The following is a 15945-nucleotide window of genomic DNA, read 5'->3' on the forward strand; positions in this document are numbered from 1 at the left end:
GTACAGACGAGAAATTTAGCTTCTAAAATCAGGAATACATGCGAAGCTCGTTTGTTAGAACAGAATGTATTCATTGTATAAAATTGCTAATTAATGTGTATTTTCTACAAATAAGACTTTTCTTATAATAAATTTCCTGGTATGAACTTTTTGCTCTCACTATAGCTTCTATAAGCGTATACATTCTAAGCGCAGATTGTCACCGGTAGAGCTTCCAGGAAGAGAGCGAGCCGACGATTTCTTCGAGAGCCGGCCGATCTTGTCCGGATTTCGTCGATATTCGCAAAGGAGAATATGTCGATGACCCTTATATACCCGGACGTAGATATCGCCGACGCAGCAAAGGCATACGTTTTGCTGTAAAGATCTATCTATAGACATAGCATTCATCGTTCACATCGCTGCACGTGTCGTTGTCATAACAAAGAAAACGGCTGCTATATCTTTTTCGTTATCATCGCCCATTGTTCATTATCGGTTAATTAACGTTGAACGTGGCACGACGTTTAGACATCGTTTTCTAATTAATTATACATTTGTACATTTCCTGAGAATGGTATCGATATGGAGCGTGACGTAATGTTGGATACTTTCGTAAGTAATCCTTTGGGACGAGCGTGCGATCGAAAGGGATCCTCCTCTCCTCTCTTCGGAAACTATATTACGTTCGCTAGAAAGTACCACTCAAAGAAACGACGCCAGACTCTTTCGGACGCCAGGTGGGGTAGCACAAGGTTGCACTACGTACACTAACTAAGCTAGCTTATATAACGCAGAACTACAAAGAAGATACCTGTAAGTGGACCGGTAAATTATGAAAGAGCCTCTTTTCTCTCTGCGAAAGGGTTCTGCCGCCTGGTTATACGCGTCACGCTAACATTATCAGTGTGGGGTGCATGAAGCATACATACATCCCCCTTTGTATTGATGAGGCGCTCAAAAGTTTTCCGAGCCGGCCACGACTTAGAAAGAGCCGTAGAAATTTTATTATTTATTATATTTACTTCATTTTTTTTCTTCGGCGACGACGTCGGAACGAGTTCTCCAACTTGGAATGCCGTTGTTACGACGCGAACGAGTTTTATGTGCACTTGCGAGACTCGTCGATCTAGCCAAAGCCTCGTAAAAGCAGATCTAATAGAAAAAGATAATTCGCTTGACGTTGTTACTATTTACTTCTTTTTATTTCGAAGAGATCAATGTCCAGAACCTAGTTTATGATTTTAAGATGATAATGATAATGACTATATAAAATTATTATTTATGTCGATACTTATAGAAAACATCAATCAAAACGGAGAGAAGGCGCGCGTGAAGTTTTACGGCGCGTACCAGCCGCGTTTTTATCGTCACGTACTTATCGTTAATCCTTGAACGACCGTACAACCGCATAAAACTGTAGATAAGTAAACCATTAGCAACTTTGTTGTCTGTAATGCGACCTAATATGTTTTACGATGGTTAGTAAAATAAGTGTATTGAGTATTGTTGAAAACAATGGTTTTCACAGCGACATGAAAAAAAAAAAGACTTTCGAAACTGAAGGTTCCCCTAAGTTTCGAGGACTCCTAAATTTTCTTGGTTTGACCTTCAAAAAGAATAAATTTCTCGGGAATGTAGTGTCGCGTAGGTGCGCGACGGAGCTGGAGAAAAAAAAAGTAGTTGCGTGGAGACATCAACGTGATCGACTTGCGTGTCCCTTCTCCGATCGTCCTTCCGTCTGCGCCAGAAGATGCGCGTCCTGAACGGCCAATTGAAATACGCATGTCGCATCGAAGGGCTCCCGAAAGAGAGCCAGCCGACACGCGTGTGGTGTTAAATAGAGGGGGAAAAATATATTGCTCTATCGCTTCGCCGGCCGGCTCGCTCCTTCGCATGACAGTCTATATTATAGCTCGTATGACACACGTGAGGAAGTATATACTGTGAACGTCGTCTCTAAGGCGCGTAGGATGACATTCGCCGCGGCTCGGTAGATCCGTGTGACAATGAATGAGGATAGCGAGTTCAGCTGATTCATTATCGCTGTAAAAGTTCCGAATAAAGATTTTAGATAATGCGAGGTAAAATTAACATTAAACTGTGAAAATTTGTGCAAGTTTTCGTATAAATTGGAATGGAACAAGAGAGGAGGATAAAAAGAAGGCGCAATATTATGACTCAAAGGAAATAGATAGTCTACAAAAGAAAAGAGAAAAAATAGAAGAGAAGGAGAGCAGCAAGTTGTGTCATCTTTATCTTATTGTAGGATTGGTGACGTCTCCGATGAGTGGGTAGCTGACACATAATTCCTGCCGCAGTGATATTGGTGATGTAATTCAGTGTGGAGTATACATTAACTCGCAGATGCTAACGATTGAAAGCAACGATAGAAAGATAACGAGAAGTAAACCTTCGTTCGTGAGCTCCGTCGTTATGTAGCACAGAGGGATATCTGTTTTTGATCTGATATGAAAATTATGATATATAATACACATGTCTTAACATATCTTAGTAACTGTAAATTAAATGTAATAGTACCTTATCTGTGTAGATTTTGATGTCGTCGTGTCGATGTCATAATTTTGCACAATTTATTTATATCTACATTTATTTAACCAAAGATAATTTGCAAAGGTAATTTGCAAAGCACATCCGTACTTCTTTCATTATCAAAATTGAGAACGTGATCTCGATAAATGGGATTCAAGTTTGCTGACTGGTAATGTTAAATATTTTTTTTTTATAATTCTCTCACAAGTTCTATCATGTTTTTTACCTGAAAGAAATGACATAAAATTCAAAAATATGTATACATAAACGAACATAAACAAAAACGTTATTTGCGAAAAAAGGAAATATTCTTTAAAACATATTATAATATTCATTATATACACATATAAAATCATCAAATTAAAAATGTTATTTAATAAATATAATTATTAATTATATATATAATAATACATAATGCAATTTAAATTAGAAATAAATGGTGAAAATTAAAAAGAATATCGCTCATACTTTTGTCTCTATTTTTAGTTTAAATTATTTAATTTAAAAAAAATAGAAAAGTCGCTTACGAGTTATTTTGTAACTATAATATAATAGCTAAATAATTGTAAAAATAGATATCATTGAAGGTTTTATAAATGTGTGCAAAATACCATCAATTTCATAATCTAAACTATGAGCTCGTTTCTATTTTTGTACTGGCTCTGCACTACCGGTAATTTTGCTTAAACGTTTGATTATCGTATCATTCAACAATTATATTCACAATGTTAAGTTAAATGTACAGTAATTACATCTCATGCATGTGCATGTTGCAGCGAAGAAAGTTTTTAGTAAACCTTTTTTTTTACGATTTTCGATCGACGCTACGAGGGTTCGCTTTCAACTTCTTCGGCGCGACCGTGAATTTCCATGTAAGAAAAAAAAAAGAAATGCGTGTTTTGCGTCCGACAACAGAAAGAGAAGGTGGGGCAAGGGAGGTACATCGCGTGCGAAACGTAATTTCTCCCTTTTTCGTGTGTTCTGTTACCATAAATGCGGAATGAAAGACACTCGATGCACGATGCGTACGAGAAACGATCGATGGGAATCGATAGGAGACTTCTGAAAAAAAAAAGAAAAAAAACACCATATAGAATGGTTGACATGTAGCGCACGAAGCTTCGCAATTATTGTTTTCCCTTTCGCGAGCGCGAGCGTCTCTTTGCTCCCCCATATATATTATTTGCATCGCGAGACTTTGTTCAACTTCATCGACCAAAACTGTTAAAGTATACCGTTAGCTCTTTAATACTTAATTATCCTTCTTTCAACTCTCCCCCACCCTCTTTCAACCACAATTATTACTACAGTGCGTGTCTTGCGAATGCTAGGGAGGAGAATGTTCATCTAAATAATTTTAAAAGGACACGAAATGTTTCGGCGAACTATTTATTGAACTTTCGGAGAAGTCCTCGAGTCTCATGTCACTCGATCATAACGCACAAGAAGGATGCAATCGCACAATCAACACTTGGCCATCGCGCTAAAGCCGCGGAAGAGGAAGAAAGATAAATCCAATCAGACGCTTGCATCCAAAACCCATTGGCCCAGGATCACGATATCCCGTAGCAAAACACGCGACAAATCTAATGATACCGAGAAGAGCTTACCACGATTTGATGAATGTTCCACAATTATCGATGCGAACGATTCCAATGTCATCGCCTGCGACATCGTCGAACTCTTCTGCGAGAACAGTGACAGTGGTAACGAAGAAAGGACGGCTTGTCCGCGGATTTCCAGCTCGACGGAGCTCGAAGATGATGAGGTCGATGTGTGCGCCACATGCAAGGATTGCGTGGAGTGTCAACTGCAGCAGCAGGATAGCGTCACCGTTGCCGCGAAGATACGCAAGACTGAAGAGGACCTGATGAGCGACCAAGACGAAGAACTGGCGGAACATCTGGATTATTATGAGAGTGACATCGGCGACGTAGAGACGGCCTCCACATCGAGCACAGTCGCCTCGGCAGAGGCGAACGAAAAAGCACCAATTCTCGTGGATCTAACCAGCGAGGAGTCTAAGCAAGCTACCTGGAAACAGACAATTTTAAAACGATTCAGCAAAGCCGAAGAAAGCTCAGAAATGTCGGGTGAGAACGTGATAATGAACAGCGATATGTTACCTAAGTAACGTCGTCGATCTATAGCTGCGATATCGAATATATGTTCAAGTGTAGATAATATATTACCACAATGTACGCTACGTTTAGAAACAATCGTTTAGAAATAAAATATAATTACCTTATCTTCGCAGAAAAATCAATTAGTACAAGTATGAATAAACCGGTCTAATCTTCATTTATTCATTATTTCTTCAACGTACAGCTTTTAACATTTGATTACGTACAAGTATAAAAATAAATTCGTGCTTCATTCACGGTCATTCTCCAAGGATTATGGAATCTGAAAAAATATTTTAGTATAAAAAGTTAAATTTATATCAAAAATATTTTTTATGAATTTTTTAAAAAATATCTATCTTGAAAATTAAAATTTTTGATGCTACAAACTAAATTAGTGATGTTAAAAACTAGATTAAATTAAATAAAAATCAATGAAAATTTCATTCAAATCAATTTACATTTGTTGCCTCGATTAAATAGTCTTTCGAAATATATATTGTTCGAAATCATACTCATTTAAGACTTTATTCGCTTAGAAATAGCTTCTAAGAAGATGGTGTACTGAATTTCATTAATGTTATTAAAACGAGTGGCTGTTTTGAAAGTAAAATTAAAATTAACATTTAAAACAAAAGACTATTTTTAAAAAAGATCTAATTAAAATACGTTTATCAAATGAGCATTTTTTTTAAAGTGATTTCGGACATTTTAGGGTAGGCGTGTTCCTCTGTCATGTCAAAGATATCTAATTATAAATTCCGCACTTTTCCAGAACCTCGCATCATGATAGCCGACAGTTCTAGCAGATTGCAGCAACGTGGTACGGGCAGCAGTTTGGCGACCGCCTTGAGGGATCGTGGTCCTTGCGTGATCCCCGTGCAGCCTAATCGCTCTTTACCGATCCGACCAGCGCCGCCGACACCGACGAGGTCAGCGTCGATAGTAACGTTGCGGAAGACACGTTCGCCAATTCTCAAGCTGTCGAAATCCGCGAGCTTGGACGTGGTCGAGTTGCAGTCAAACGTATCTCCGAGCAGCTGCTTGACGAGCGAGTTGAATGAATTCCCTTTCGGGCAGCAGGATGGAAACGGAAACGGAATGATGCTTCCGGGCGAATTCATCGATCGCTCGGACTACATTTTTCCAGACATGACTAATGTCGTGCAGGTAGCACTGGGCATTTCTTATTCTTTTTTCCCTTTCAAAAAGAAAACGATTATTTTCGAGTATACTACACTTTTAACAAACAAGAGAATTTTGATCCGTAGATAATGCTTGCTTTTGATTAGTCAAATTTAATGTAGGTCAATAGATGTCATGTAGAGAATAATAGATAATGACAAATCAATATTATTTCGTAAGATTACCCTCTAGTAATTCTTTAATTCATAAATAATTTAATACATGTTGCATATTTAAATTTTCGTACGAAAATATGCGAATTTATGCACTAGAGGGTGGTCTTACGAAATAATATTGATTTGTCATTATAGTTTTATTGTTCTCTATATGACCTACATTAAATTTGACTAATCAAAAGCATTGTTTATGGATCGAAATTGGAAATTAAAATTAACTATCAGCCTTAATTATGCGACGTTGTTGATATTGATAATGATACGTTATAGATTACGAAAGAGGTCAATAGCGTTAAAAGAAAAAATAGCGAAGATCGGGACAAGGAATATGAGAAAGAAATTACCAAGGATGTGAAGAAGCGGAGAAAATCCCACGAAGTCGAAGCCGGCCATGTACGCGACGAACGCGTTAAAAATATTTTAAAAGAGTATTCCAAAACTTATTCCGGTAATTTGGCCGACAAAGGAGAAAGAAAATTGCAGCAACATGTATTAGTGAGGCTGTGGGATTCTCGTCTCGGGATACCCGATAAAAGATACTCCTCACCGGTGGAGGTGTCAACGACGGAGCCAGAGGCAGAAAAGAAGGAAATCTGTAACAAAGTCGTGCCACCATTAAGACTGAAGAAGATTGTGCGTGAAGGTACAGTATTTAATGTATTCAATGTTTAATTAACATTTTTAAGGAGTAACATGAATAATTTTGTCAATATTTAATTTAGATTATTTATCGAAATTCTTATACAAAGAAATTCTACCACAAGGTACTTAATTTTGATGAATTTTTCATTTTATAATTTAATAAAAAAATATTTCACTCAATGCACTCAAAGAATGTAGATTTCTTTATACATCGTTATTATTTATTTATTTTCCTCAGCGAGCACCATTGACGAATATCGACATAATATCGAAGTGAACTCTGAGATAGGAAGCGAGTCCAATTATCGCATTGTCACCGGGGCCACGCCACGTCCGGAATCTCCGTCCGGATACTCCACTACTTCTTTCTGGAGCAGCGAAGCCTCGGAGAACGAGCTCGAATCATCGGACAACACGCAGGATAAGAGTCGGCGATCTTCGCCGAAGAGCGACGGCTACAAGATCAAGTATCGTCGCAACCGGTTGCGCCAGAAATTGCGGGAACTTCGCGGGAAAGCGCTGGAGCTCTCGCGGGAGATGACCGTGTGCAATAATGCCACCGACACGAGCCCGCAGCGCAACACCCGGCTGCGGCAGATGATGAATTGCTACGAGAAGCAAATCGAGAACATCTCGAAGCTGCTATGCAAGTTGTCCGCCTCCATTCCGCCGACGACCGACGACGTCGTTGTTGATCTTGACTATGAGAACGAACTGAACGACGAGCGCACGTCAGCTGAGAAAATTGCTGTTGACAGTGATATCGAGCAGGTAAATAGAATATGACAGAAATTAAAAATGAAATGCTCTTCTCAGAATAAAATAAAAGAGGATGTTAAAAAGAAGCCGATTTTGTCCGAAAAAGTGTAAGGAAAGGAATAATTTTTTGTAGATTTTGATTTCTTCAATATGATAAAGTTATTAAAAAGTTCGTTATGCTTGGGAAATATCTCGAAAATTAAGCAAGATTAAGATTGAAATTTGGATAAATATATGTTTGTGCTTAATTATTGAAGTGTTTTCTAAACATTACAAATTTTTTAATCATTTTATCGCATCTACACACACATTACAGAAGGCCAAAATCTACAAAAAACACTATTCCTTTTAGGCCCAGTTTCACAACTCTTAACCGAGGTTTAACTTATTTCTCATCTCTTTCTAGCTAGAATTAGAAAGATATGAGAAATAAGTCGAACCTCGGTTAACCATTATGAAACTGAGCTTTAGTTATGCCTCTTTAAACCGTCCCTTTTTAACATCCTTCTTTCTTCCTGAAAAGATCGCCCTTCCTCGGGTTGTAATTCGATAGATAAACATGTATGTTGTAAAAAAAATCGATTGTTTCATATGATATCATAAATACTAATTAATATATTTATGTTGAAAAGATGAATGGAATATCCAGAAGCAGCGTTTCTCCGTCTCCTTCACCGGAACCACCGAAATTGTCGCCGCGTTCTCCCATCGACTACGAGAAAGGTAAATCGCCCGACGCGATGAGAGACAGTCCACCAGTATTACCCAGAGTTTACATAGCAATCCAACCAACTGCTCTCGAATGTCTGAAGCAAAATTTGGTCGTCACCAAAAGCTGGCATAAAGGCGACAGCTCGCCGAGCTCGCCAATCGAAAAAGAAGTCAAGGTGAATAATACGGATCAAACGATAATACACGATGATGTAACAATGCCAGCTATATCTCCGGTTTCATCGTCCGAGTTTGAAGATCCGAAAAACAGTACGGCGGAGTGGAACGAAGAAGAAACTTTGTCGAAAATGAAGAATCCGGAAATCGAGGAGAAAATTCCGGAGGATACTAAAACATTTAGCGACGTTGAGGAACATCGACAAACAACACCGACGATGCCTTCGGACAACTTTCTGAATTCGACAATGGACCTTGAAATAGATGGAAGCGAAATGAGAGACATGAAAGAAAGACCTGTCGCTCAGGGACATCTCGACGAAGTAACACAGGTTTCGGAAACCGAAAACAAACAAGTCGCCTGCGAGAAACAGAAGCTGGAACAGAAATCGAACGAAGCTTTACCATCTAATCCATCGATCATGGAGGATACTAGGAAAACGATGAAATACAGAACTTACTCAGAAGAGAAAATCAATGTTAAGAATAGAGTAGTCACGAGTACAGTTACAGCTGCACAAGAAGAGATGGTCAGACAAGTACCCGCCGCCAATGTGACTAACATCTTGCAACTACAGTCGAATTATTACGGCTCGTCTGTCGCACGCGAGAACGTCGTCTTCACAGACGTCATCCAAAATTCGAGGGAGAAGGTAATCTGTCAAAAATTATGAATAATTATGGATTAATAATAGTCAACAACACACAATTGCGTAAAATATTGAACTCCATAAAATTGCAAGTATCATCTACATTTCTATGAAAAATACAATTGTGTGGAACAATCTATATTAATTTATTGCCAGTTAATTTTTTTTTATTGCCATCGTATCTCATACCTTTTCTTGTTAAAAATTATTATACGTTACAAATTATTATACGCAATAATTTAATAATTGTCCTGTATTATGCTATGTTGTAATTAATTATTAACAATTATGTATTTATTTTTTTCTTTTTATCAATGAAAGACTCGAGCATTTACAAAAAATAATTTTGATCCGAGTTTTATAGTTATAAAACGTATTTTGCGTAATTTTAGGTAACATCAAGCATGAATCAATCTGCTGCCTTGGATCCAGCAATACCCTTGAATTTTGCTCAATCTAGATCTACTGTTAGCAGCTCAAATCAGCAATGTATCGTGTAAGTGTAATATATGACGTGTTACATAATTCTAAGTTTGATCTATATATGTGGAATTTAACATGTTTTTTCACGCAATCGATATATTAGTCTGCCTAATAGCAACAGAGTCACTCAGGAGAATACCAATCAGCGAAATGACGGAAATCGTATTATGACGGAGCAATTTCCTACGCTGGGTAATTGGGTAGCGCGAATGTCGAAGAAACAAGCTACTAAATCGAAATCTAAATTACAATCTGGAATAAGTTTACCAACTGCGTCAACGGCGGAGGTCGCTCGTGTAAGTTATATTTTCACCAATTCATTCGATGAATTATTTCGATGAATCATTTTCTACTAATGAATTTTCTACTGTTCCTTCGCAAACAGGTTCCTGGAGTGGAGGCGCAAAAGATCCGCTCAAATGCACCAAGTAATGCGACTCGAAACAACATAGTCAACGTAGCGCCGCAATGGAATACGGAAAGGTGGCAGCGTCAGCAGTATCAGCAACGTCAGCAACAAATGTATGCATCATCAGTTATACCTCCAGTGAGACCGGGCATCTGTCCACCTATCTCAGTTACCCAGTTCTATCCATCGAATTATGCGGTAAGAGATAAGAAGATCAATGAACTAATCAATATATAAACGAAACGCGTCTACTAGATATCGATTTTATTTCACAATCGGTTAGAGAACTATGTATCTAGTTCACAATATACATATGTAGTCACCTCATCATTCAATCATTTAGCTAGTTTACCGTTGCAGATCGAACCTTACGGTGCGGCTTTTGGCTACCACTCAGCGGTATGTCCTTACGGCGATTATCCCTATCATTCACGTCTGCACGCTACCGCACCGCCAATAAGCGGCTACCAATTAGGTCCTTTGCAAGATTCGCACGCAGCTTCACTCCGTCAGATGCAACATCTTGACAAACGTTATCCTACTCATCTGCAGGATTCGGCGTCTCGTCACTTTACCGCGGATCTCCTTAAATATTCCGGTACTTTATCCGCGGGCGGCTATCAGCCGGCAGCTGCCGCTGCTGCCGGCTTGGACTATGATCGTCTGAGGACGGCGACAGCTGCTACGCAAAACGGTACCACGTCGACCTGTTTGCCACCACTGCTGTTACCGCCACCTCCATCGTTACCAGCTTCCGCGCAGCAATCTTTGGCACGCACTTCCTTGGCTGGCTATCCTGCGAGCAATAGTCAATGTGGCAGAAATAGGATGATCCCGGATGTCGTTGCTGCAGCGGCAGCTGCTGCGGTGGTTGCGGCAGCTTCCTTCGGCCGACAGCGTGGTACGCTACCATCCTACGGAAGAACTGACACAGAAATGGTACCTGGAGGAATTGGCGGTGTCATGGATAATGAATCTTCGCAGCTGATGACGAATAGAGTGGCAAATCGCGAACGTTTACCACAAGAACAGGTGCAATCAGTCGGTGGCGTCAATATAGACTCGCGATTGAATAATGGTAGTTACCGTCAATTGCAAAATTTAATACTGGATAGATTACCTTACGTGAAAGCGGATGATACTTATTCTCAATCGTCTACAGCGATGTATGACGACAACGCACAGGAGTCGACAGTAGCATCCTCAGTGCCTACGTACAAATCCGCTACGATATTAGCGTCCAATAACGCGTCCAATAACACGTTGGTCGCCAAGGAACCCGTGCGGAAAGAGAATCGTAACTGTGAAACGCCGCATCTGGGTAAGGTGAATCGTACTTTGGAAACTACGAATAATTTGGAGTGCTCTAATTGTGGCCTCACCGGATCCATGTTCAAGTGCCTAGGTTGTGAAACAGCCTTCTACTGCGACGAAAGATGCCAAACTCGTCACTGGAGTATCCATGTAGAGAAATGCCCCAAGAAGATGCCTAAGTTAAAAAAACTTGTCTGAAAATTATCGTAAAAACTACAAGGCAATCGATAAACAAATTAATATCTGTAAAATATTAATGAGCATGTTCAATAACTAAAACAATAATCAAGAAAAATGAACGATATACAAAATGTGTTATTGTTTTGATATTCATATATTTTCACCCCAATAATTTATGTATCTCTAGTCAATGTATTATAAATTATAATGAATGCGAGTTCTGTCTTACAGTCGCATCGGATTTACACCACGAATGTGATAAAGTGTGCCTGGTCGTAAGATAAACGCTTACTGTAATTTTATGATACTTTGTTCACAGTCTAATGTTCTGCTTTGTAAATTATGAACTGCGAAATACAAAAAATTCAGCGCACTTCGCATTATATCTTATCTATTATTATACAGTAAATGGCGTATATATTGTGCAATAGCTATAATATGGAAAGTATAAGCTCATCGGTATATTACATGTTGTAATGTAACAGATGTTACGAACGTGCTACCTCTCATGTACCTTACAGTCATAAGTCGTTACAGTATAAGTCATAAAAATTGCATTCGACTGCAATTTTGTTCTATTAAGACTCCTGATTCTTCATTGCAATTATGTTGGATTATAGTATCAGAAACGAGAAATCATATGAATTTTAAAAGTAAAATTTACAATAAAGTCGGTAAATAAGAATACGGTGTAATACTTCATATACAAATTTTATATATATTTTATATATTTAAGTAAAAAAGTAAAATCAAATGTTTTATATATAAAACTTTGCGTATGAAATATAGCGTCATAATACTCCAATTTACTGATTTTATTGTATATATCTCATTTTTAATATTGAGTCTTGTTTTTTTCTTAATATGAATTTTTTACAATGTGATTTCTCATCATCGATATCTTACTCCAACATGATTACAACGAGAGGCCTTGCTGCAGTCAGTAACTTGAAAAATAATTTAAATTATTAATGGAAAATGTGTGTCTAAAAACAGTTGATATAATATTATTATTTTTATTAATATGTACTTAAAAGTCGCGTATCTATAAAAAATAACACTACACACACGCGCGCGCCCCCCCCCCACACACACACACGCGCGCGCACACACACACGCTCTAATGCTTTTTAATTGTTATATAATCATAATCAACTTTTTTATACTTTTATAACAATTTGTAAAAAAAATTGCAGCACCGCAGTTTTATTAAAATGAATAAATGGCAAATAAATTGATAGAAAACAAACGATATATTACTTTTCTCATAATACAATACAATAATATAAATGTAAATATTTATTTAAGGAATATCAAAAATATCAAAATAAAATTCAAATTTTAGATATTATCTATCGATTAAAATAGATTACATATTTGATACATATATATACCTCCGTAAATATATACCATAAATATATCTATAAATATATACCATATGTATATATTTATAACATCATAGAAAGACTCTTTATATACAATTAAAGTTTAAAAGTAAAGCTTTGCTGTGGCTGTTGTGCAGCTATTTGATTTAAGAATTTGTGAGCCTCTTCATAGTGAGGATTTGTTTCCATGATAACTTTCTCCATCCAAGCAGTCAGACGTGGTCTCCCTTTCTTCGGATCGTAACCGGCCATTCCTACAAAAAAGAATTCTTGATTATTCAAATCTTAATCACAGTATATATCATATTGCATGAAATCGAAAGATTTATGTAGCTTACGCGGTTGTTCCAATTCACAAGCACAGAATATATCAGCCACGCTAATCGTGTTTCCTGTCAGAAACGGCTTATCTTTCAGCCACACATTCTCAATAATGTCAAGACAATCGTTCATACGACTTTCCAATTCGGCTATCTTTTCCGGTTTTGGCGGCTTACCTCGCATTAGCGGATTAAGAAACTATTTTTTTTAAATATGTTTAAATATTCAGCGTGTAAAAGAATACATTTTTAAAGAAAAGAGAGCATTTACTTTCGCTAAAAAATACGCTGCACAATGAAGTCTTGTGTTGAGATGCTGCCACTCGAGATATTCATCAACCTTTGCTTGTTTTTTCGACTCGGAAGGATACCAATGATCATCCACTTTAAATTCTCGGCATATGTATCGCATAATCCCTACACTAAAATAATTAAAGGCTGTTAAAAACAATTAAATAAGGATATTTTATTTATAATTCTATGTTACTCTATGAAAAGAATTAATACCTTTCACCAAGGTTGAAACCATCGTGTTCTATAACAGGGACTTTTTTATATGGATTGATCCGTTCAAATTCTGGAGTATATTGTTCGAGATTCTTCAGATTTACAATCTTCTTTTCGAACGGTATATTCCACATTTTGAGAAGTATATATATTGCTCTCGAAGGTTGCGAGAGTAAATCGTAATACAACTTCAAAGTCATGATTCAGAAAAAAATTCTAAGAAAAAATAAAAATTAAAAGAAATAAAGAGGAAACTTGAAATTAGATAAAACGTCTTAAGCATTATTTTTGTACTTATTTTAACCCTTCATGTGTAATCTCGATTTTTTGTCCAGCCCAAGTTTTTTTTACTATTCTAGACTTTTAAAAAAATATGGAAAAATTCAGGTCTTTTCAACATCTTTATTACCAAATAGTTTTTGTTTAAATGTTAAAACCTTTATTTAATAAAAATTAAAATTTAAACAAAAATTAAAAAATTAAAAAATAAAATTTTCCTTGTGCCAAAAAATTACAGATGGAGTCTTAATATAAAACGTGCGCGTGTGCACATTGTGATACGCAATTCATGAAATTTAAAAATTCATCACTTTCTCGCCATAATCACTTTGAAATAAGATTATCCGTATTAAATAAATTTTAAATTAGTCTCACAATATGCTGTATACGTTGCAGCGTTATAACAAATTTGTTTTAAAACTAATAATTGTTTATCATATTTGAGGTGGCACTGTCACTTATACGTAACCAAAATAATATATTTTTTATTAATAAAAGGCCATTACAATATTGCATTGTTAATTATTGGATGTTGTAATTTTAAGGATTTATGTCTATATTCATATTTCAGCCTTTTTAAAACTTCCTTAAATTTATCTTTAGATATTCAGTAGCTAATAAAATAATTCATATTTAGAAGATAATTTAAGGAAGCCTTAAATATATAAGACTTTTATTATGACCGGTATTCATAATCGAATCTTATTTAAAGATCGTCTTAAGTAATGTCTTAAGACGCTAATGCAGCCTTCTGGATTGGTTCGTGACTTCTTAAAACCGTACTTAAGATGATCTTAAACATAAGATCCGACTATAAATATCGGTTTATGAGTGCATCCACAAGTACGACCGCTCACTGAGCTCTGGCATCTGATTAGTATATTCCACTAGATCTAAAAATACAGACCAAACAGGTACAAGAGCTCATTGAGTGCTCAGTGAGCGATTGTGCTTCTGGATGCACCTTATGAATATAAGCATTGTGTCATTTGTGAATTATCAGCTGATTAATGCGAAAAAATTAATAAAACGAAAAAAATCAAATCAACAAGCAGAAGATTAATTTCTGTCGGCTTTGATAAACAATGACGAGATTCACTCAATGAGCTTGCGATAAACTAAAAAAAAAAACTAATTTTTTCTTTAAACGCATATAATATTTTTTTCTTTAACATATAGCAAATATTAAAGTTTGAGTTAATTTCTAAGCAGTGTCTCAAGCTATTTCAGTCGGTCTGCCAGGGATAATATTAGAGCGATCTTTGACCTCAATCGGAAAAACACAATCGTACGCTTTTTTTTATAAATAATTTAGCGAGGTACGTATAACTTACGATCAATGCAGATGCAACAGGTCTCAGCGAAGGTAAATATCTCACGACACAGACGATACTGCAACAAATAATAGAAAATTTCTTGAGACAATTGGTCAGCAATTGTAAGAATCGCAAATGAAAAAAATCGAGCATAGAAATGGCGGCATGCAAAATTCTTCCAATCGATTTCGGAATTTATTATTATCAATAATACATTATCTATAATCGTCTCTATAGTTATCAAAGATACCTGACGCGAACTGACAAAGTCCGCGCAAGCAATGAGTTTTCATTTCATTTAACTCCAAGGATGCCGAGTTTTCATTGCGACAATCAGGCAAGCGAATTGAATGAAATGAGCTGTACGTGGGCCGATTATCGCTCGTAATTTGACACCTCTCACGGATTACTTGCCGCTTAATTCACGCAGGAGAAAAATTCGTATTATACTCTGCGTTCAGACCTTGAATTAGTCAAGTACAGACTGGGAAATGACGAAGCAAAATAATCTATTTTCTTAGATCAGTTCAATCAGTTCTCTTTCGTGTCTGAGAGGGGATCAATGATACTTCACGTCCTTCACGATACTTACGCAATCGATACTTCGAGAGGCTTGACGATACTGAGTATTACTGAATGCTCAGTTGCGCGTTGATTCTTCGCTGATAAACGGGATGCTTCCCAAAATATCGTATATACGTAAACATACGCCTCAATACACGTGTCATACTAGTGCATACGTGTAACACACACACACTCATATAAACGCTTATACACACATACATATCATACACACA

The 15945-nt window shown here is 36.9% G+C and overlaps 2 protein-coding genes across 2 annotated transcripts; one reads left to right on the forward strand and one right to left on the reverse strand.

Annotated features, from left to right (window-relative positions):
• The first annotated feature begins 3125 nt into the window (after window positions 1-3125).
• Window positions 3126-11421, forward strand: LOC108748748. Its single transcript, XM_018487061.1, has 9 exons — window positions 3126-4625; window positions 5431-5825; window positions 6287-6659; window positions 6897-7429; window positions 8050-8958; window positions 9348-9451; window positions 9542-9734; window positions 9824-10045; window positions 10208-11421. Exons 1-9 carry the CDS (start codon window positions 3983-3985, stop codon window positions 11357-11359), a joined length of 4524 nt encoding a protein of 1507 aa, XP_018342563.1. The 5' UTR covers window positions 3126-3982; the 3' UTR covers window positions 11360-11421.
• Window positions 11422-12822: 1401 nt separating this feature from the next.
• Window positions 12823-15915, reverse strand: LOC108748749 (glutathione S-transferase theta-1-like). The gene is made up of 6 exons (XM_018487062.1): window positions 15741-15915; window positions 15167-15224; window positions 13554-13769; window positions 13318-13468; window positions 13065-13245; window positions 12823-12980 (listed from the first exon to the last, which is right to left on the reverse strand). Exons 3-6 carry the CDS (start codon window positions 13751-13753, stop codon window positions 12823-12825), a joined length of 690 nt encoding a protein of 229 aa, XP_018342564.1. The 5' UTR covers window positions 13754-13769; window positions 15167-15224; window positions 15741-15915.
• Window positions 15916-15945: the final 30 nt, after the last annotated feature.

This window comes from Trachymyrmex septentrionalis, unplaced genomic scaffold (assembly GCF_001594115.1).
Source record: "Trachymyrmex septentrionalis isolate Tsep2-gDNA-1 unplaced genomic scaffold, Tsep1.0 scaffold24, whole genome shotgun sequence".
NCBI lineage: Eukaryota > Metazoa > Arthropoda > Insecta > Hymenoptera > Formicidae > Trachymyrmex > Trachymyrmex septentrionalis.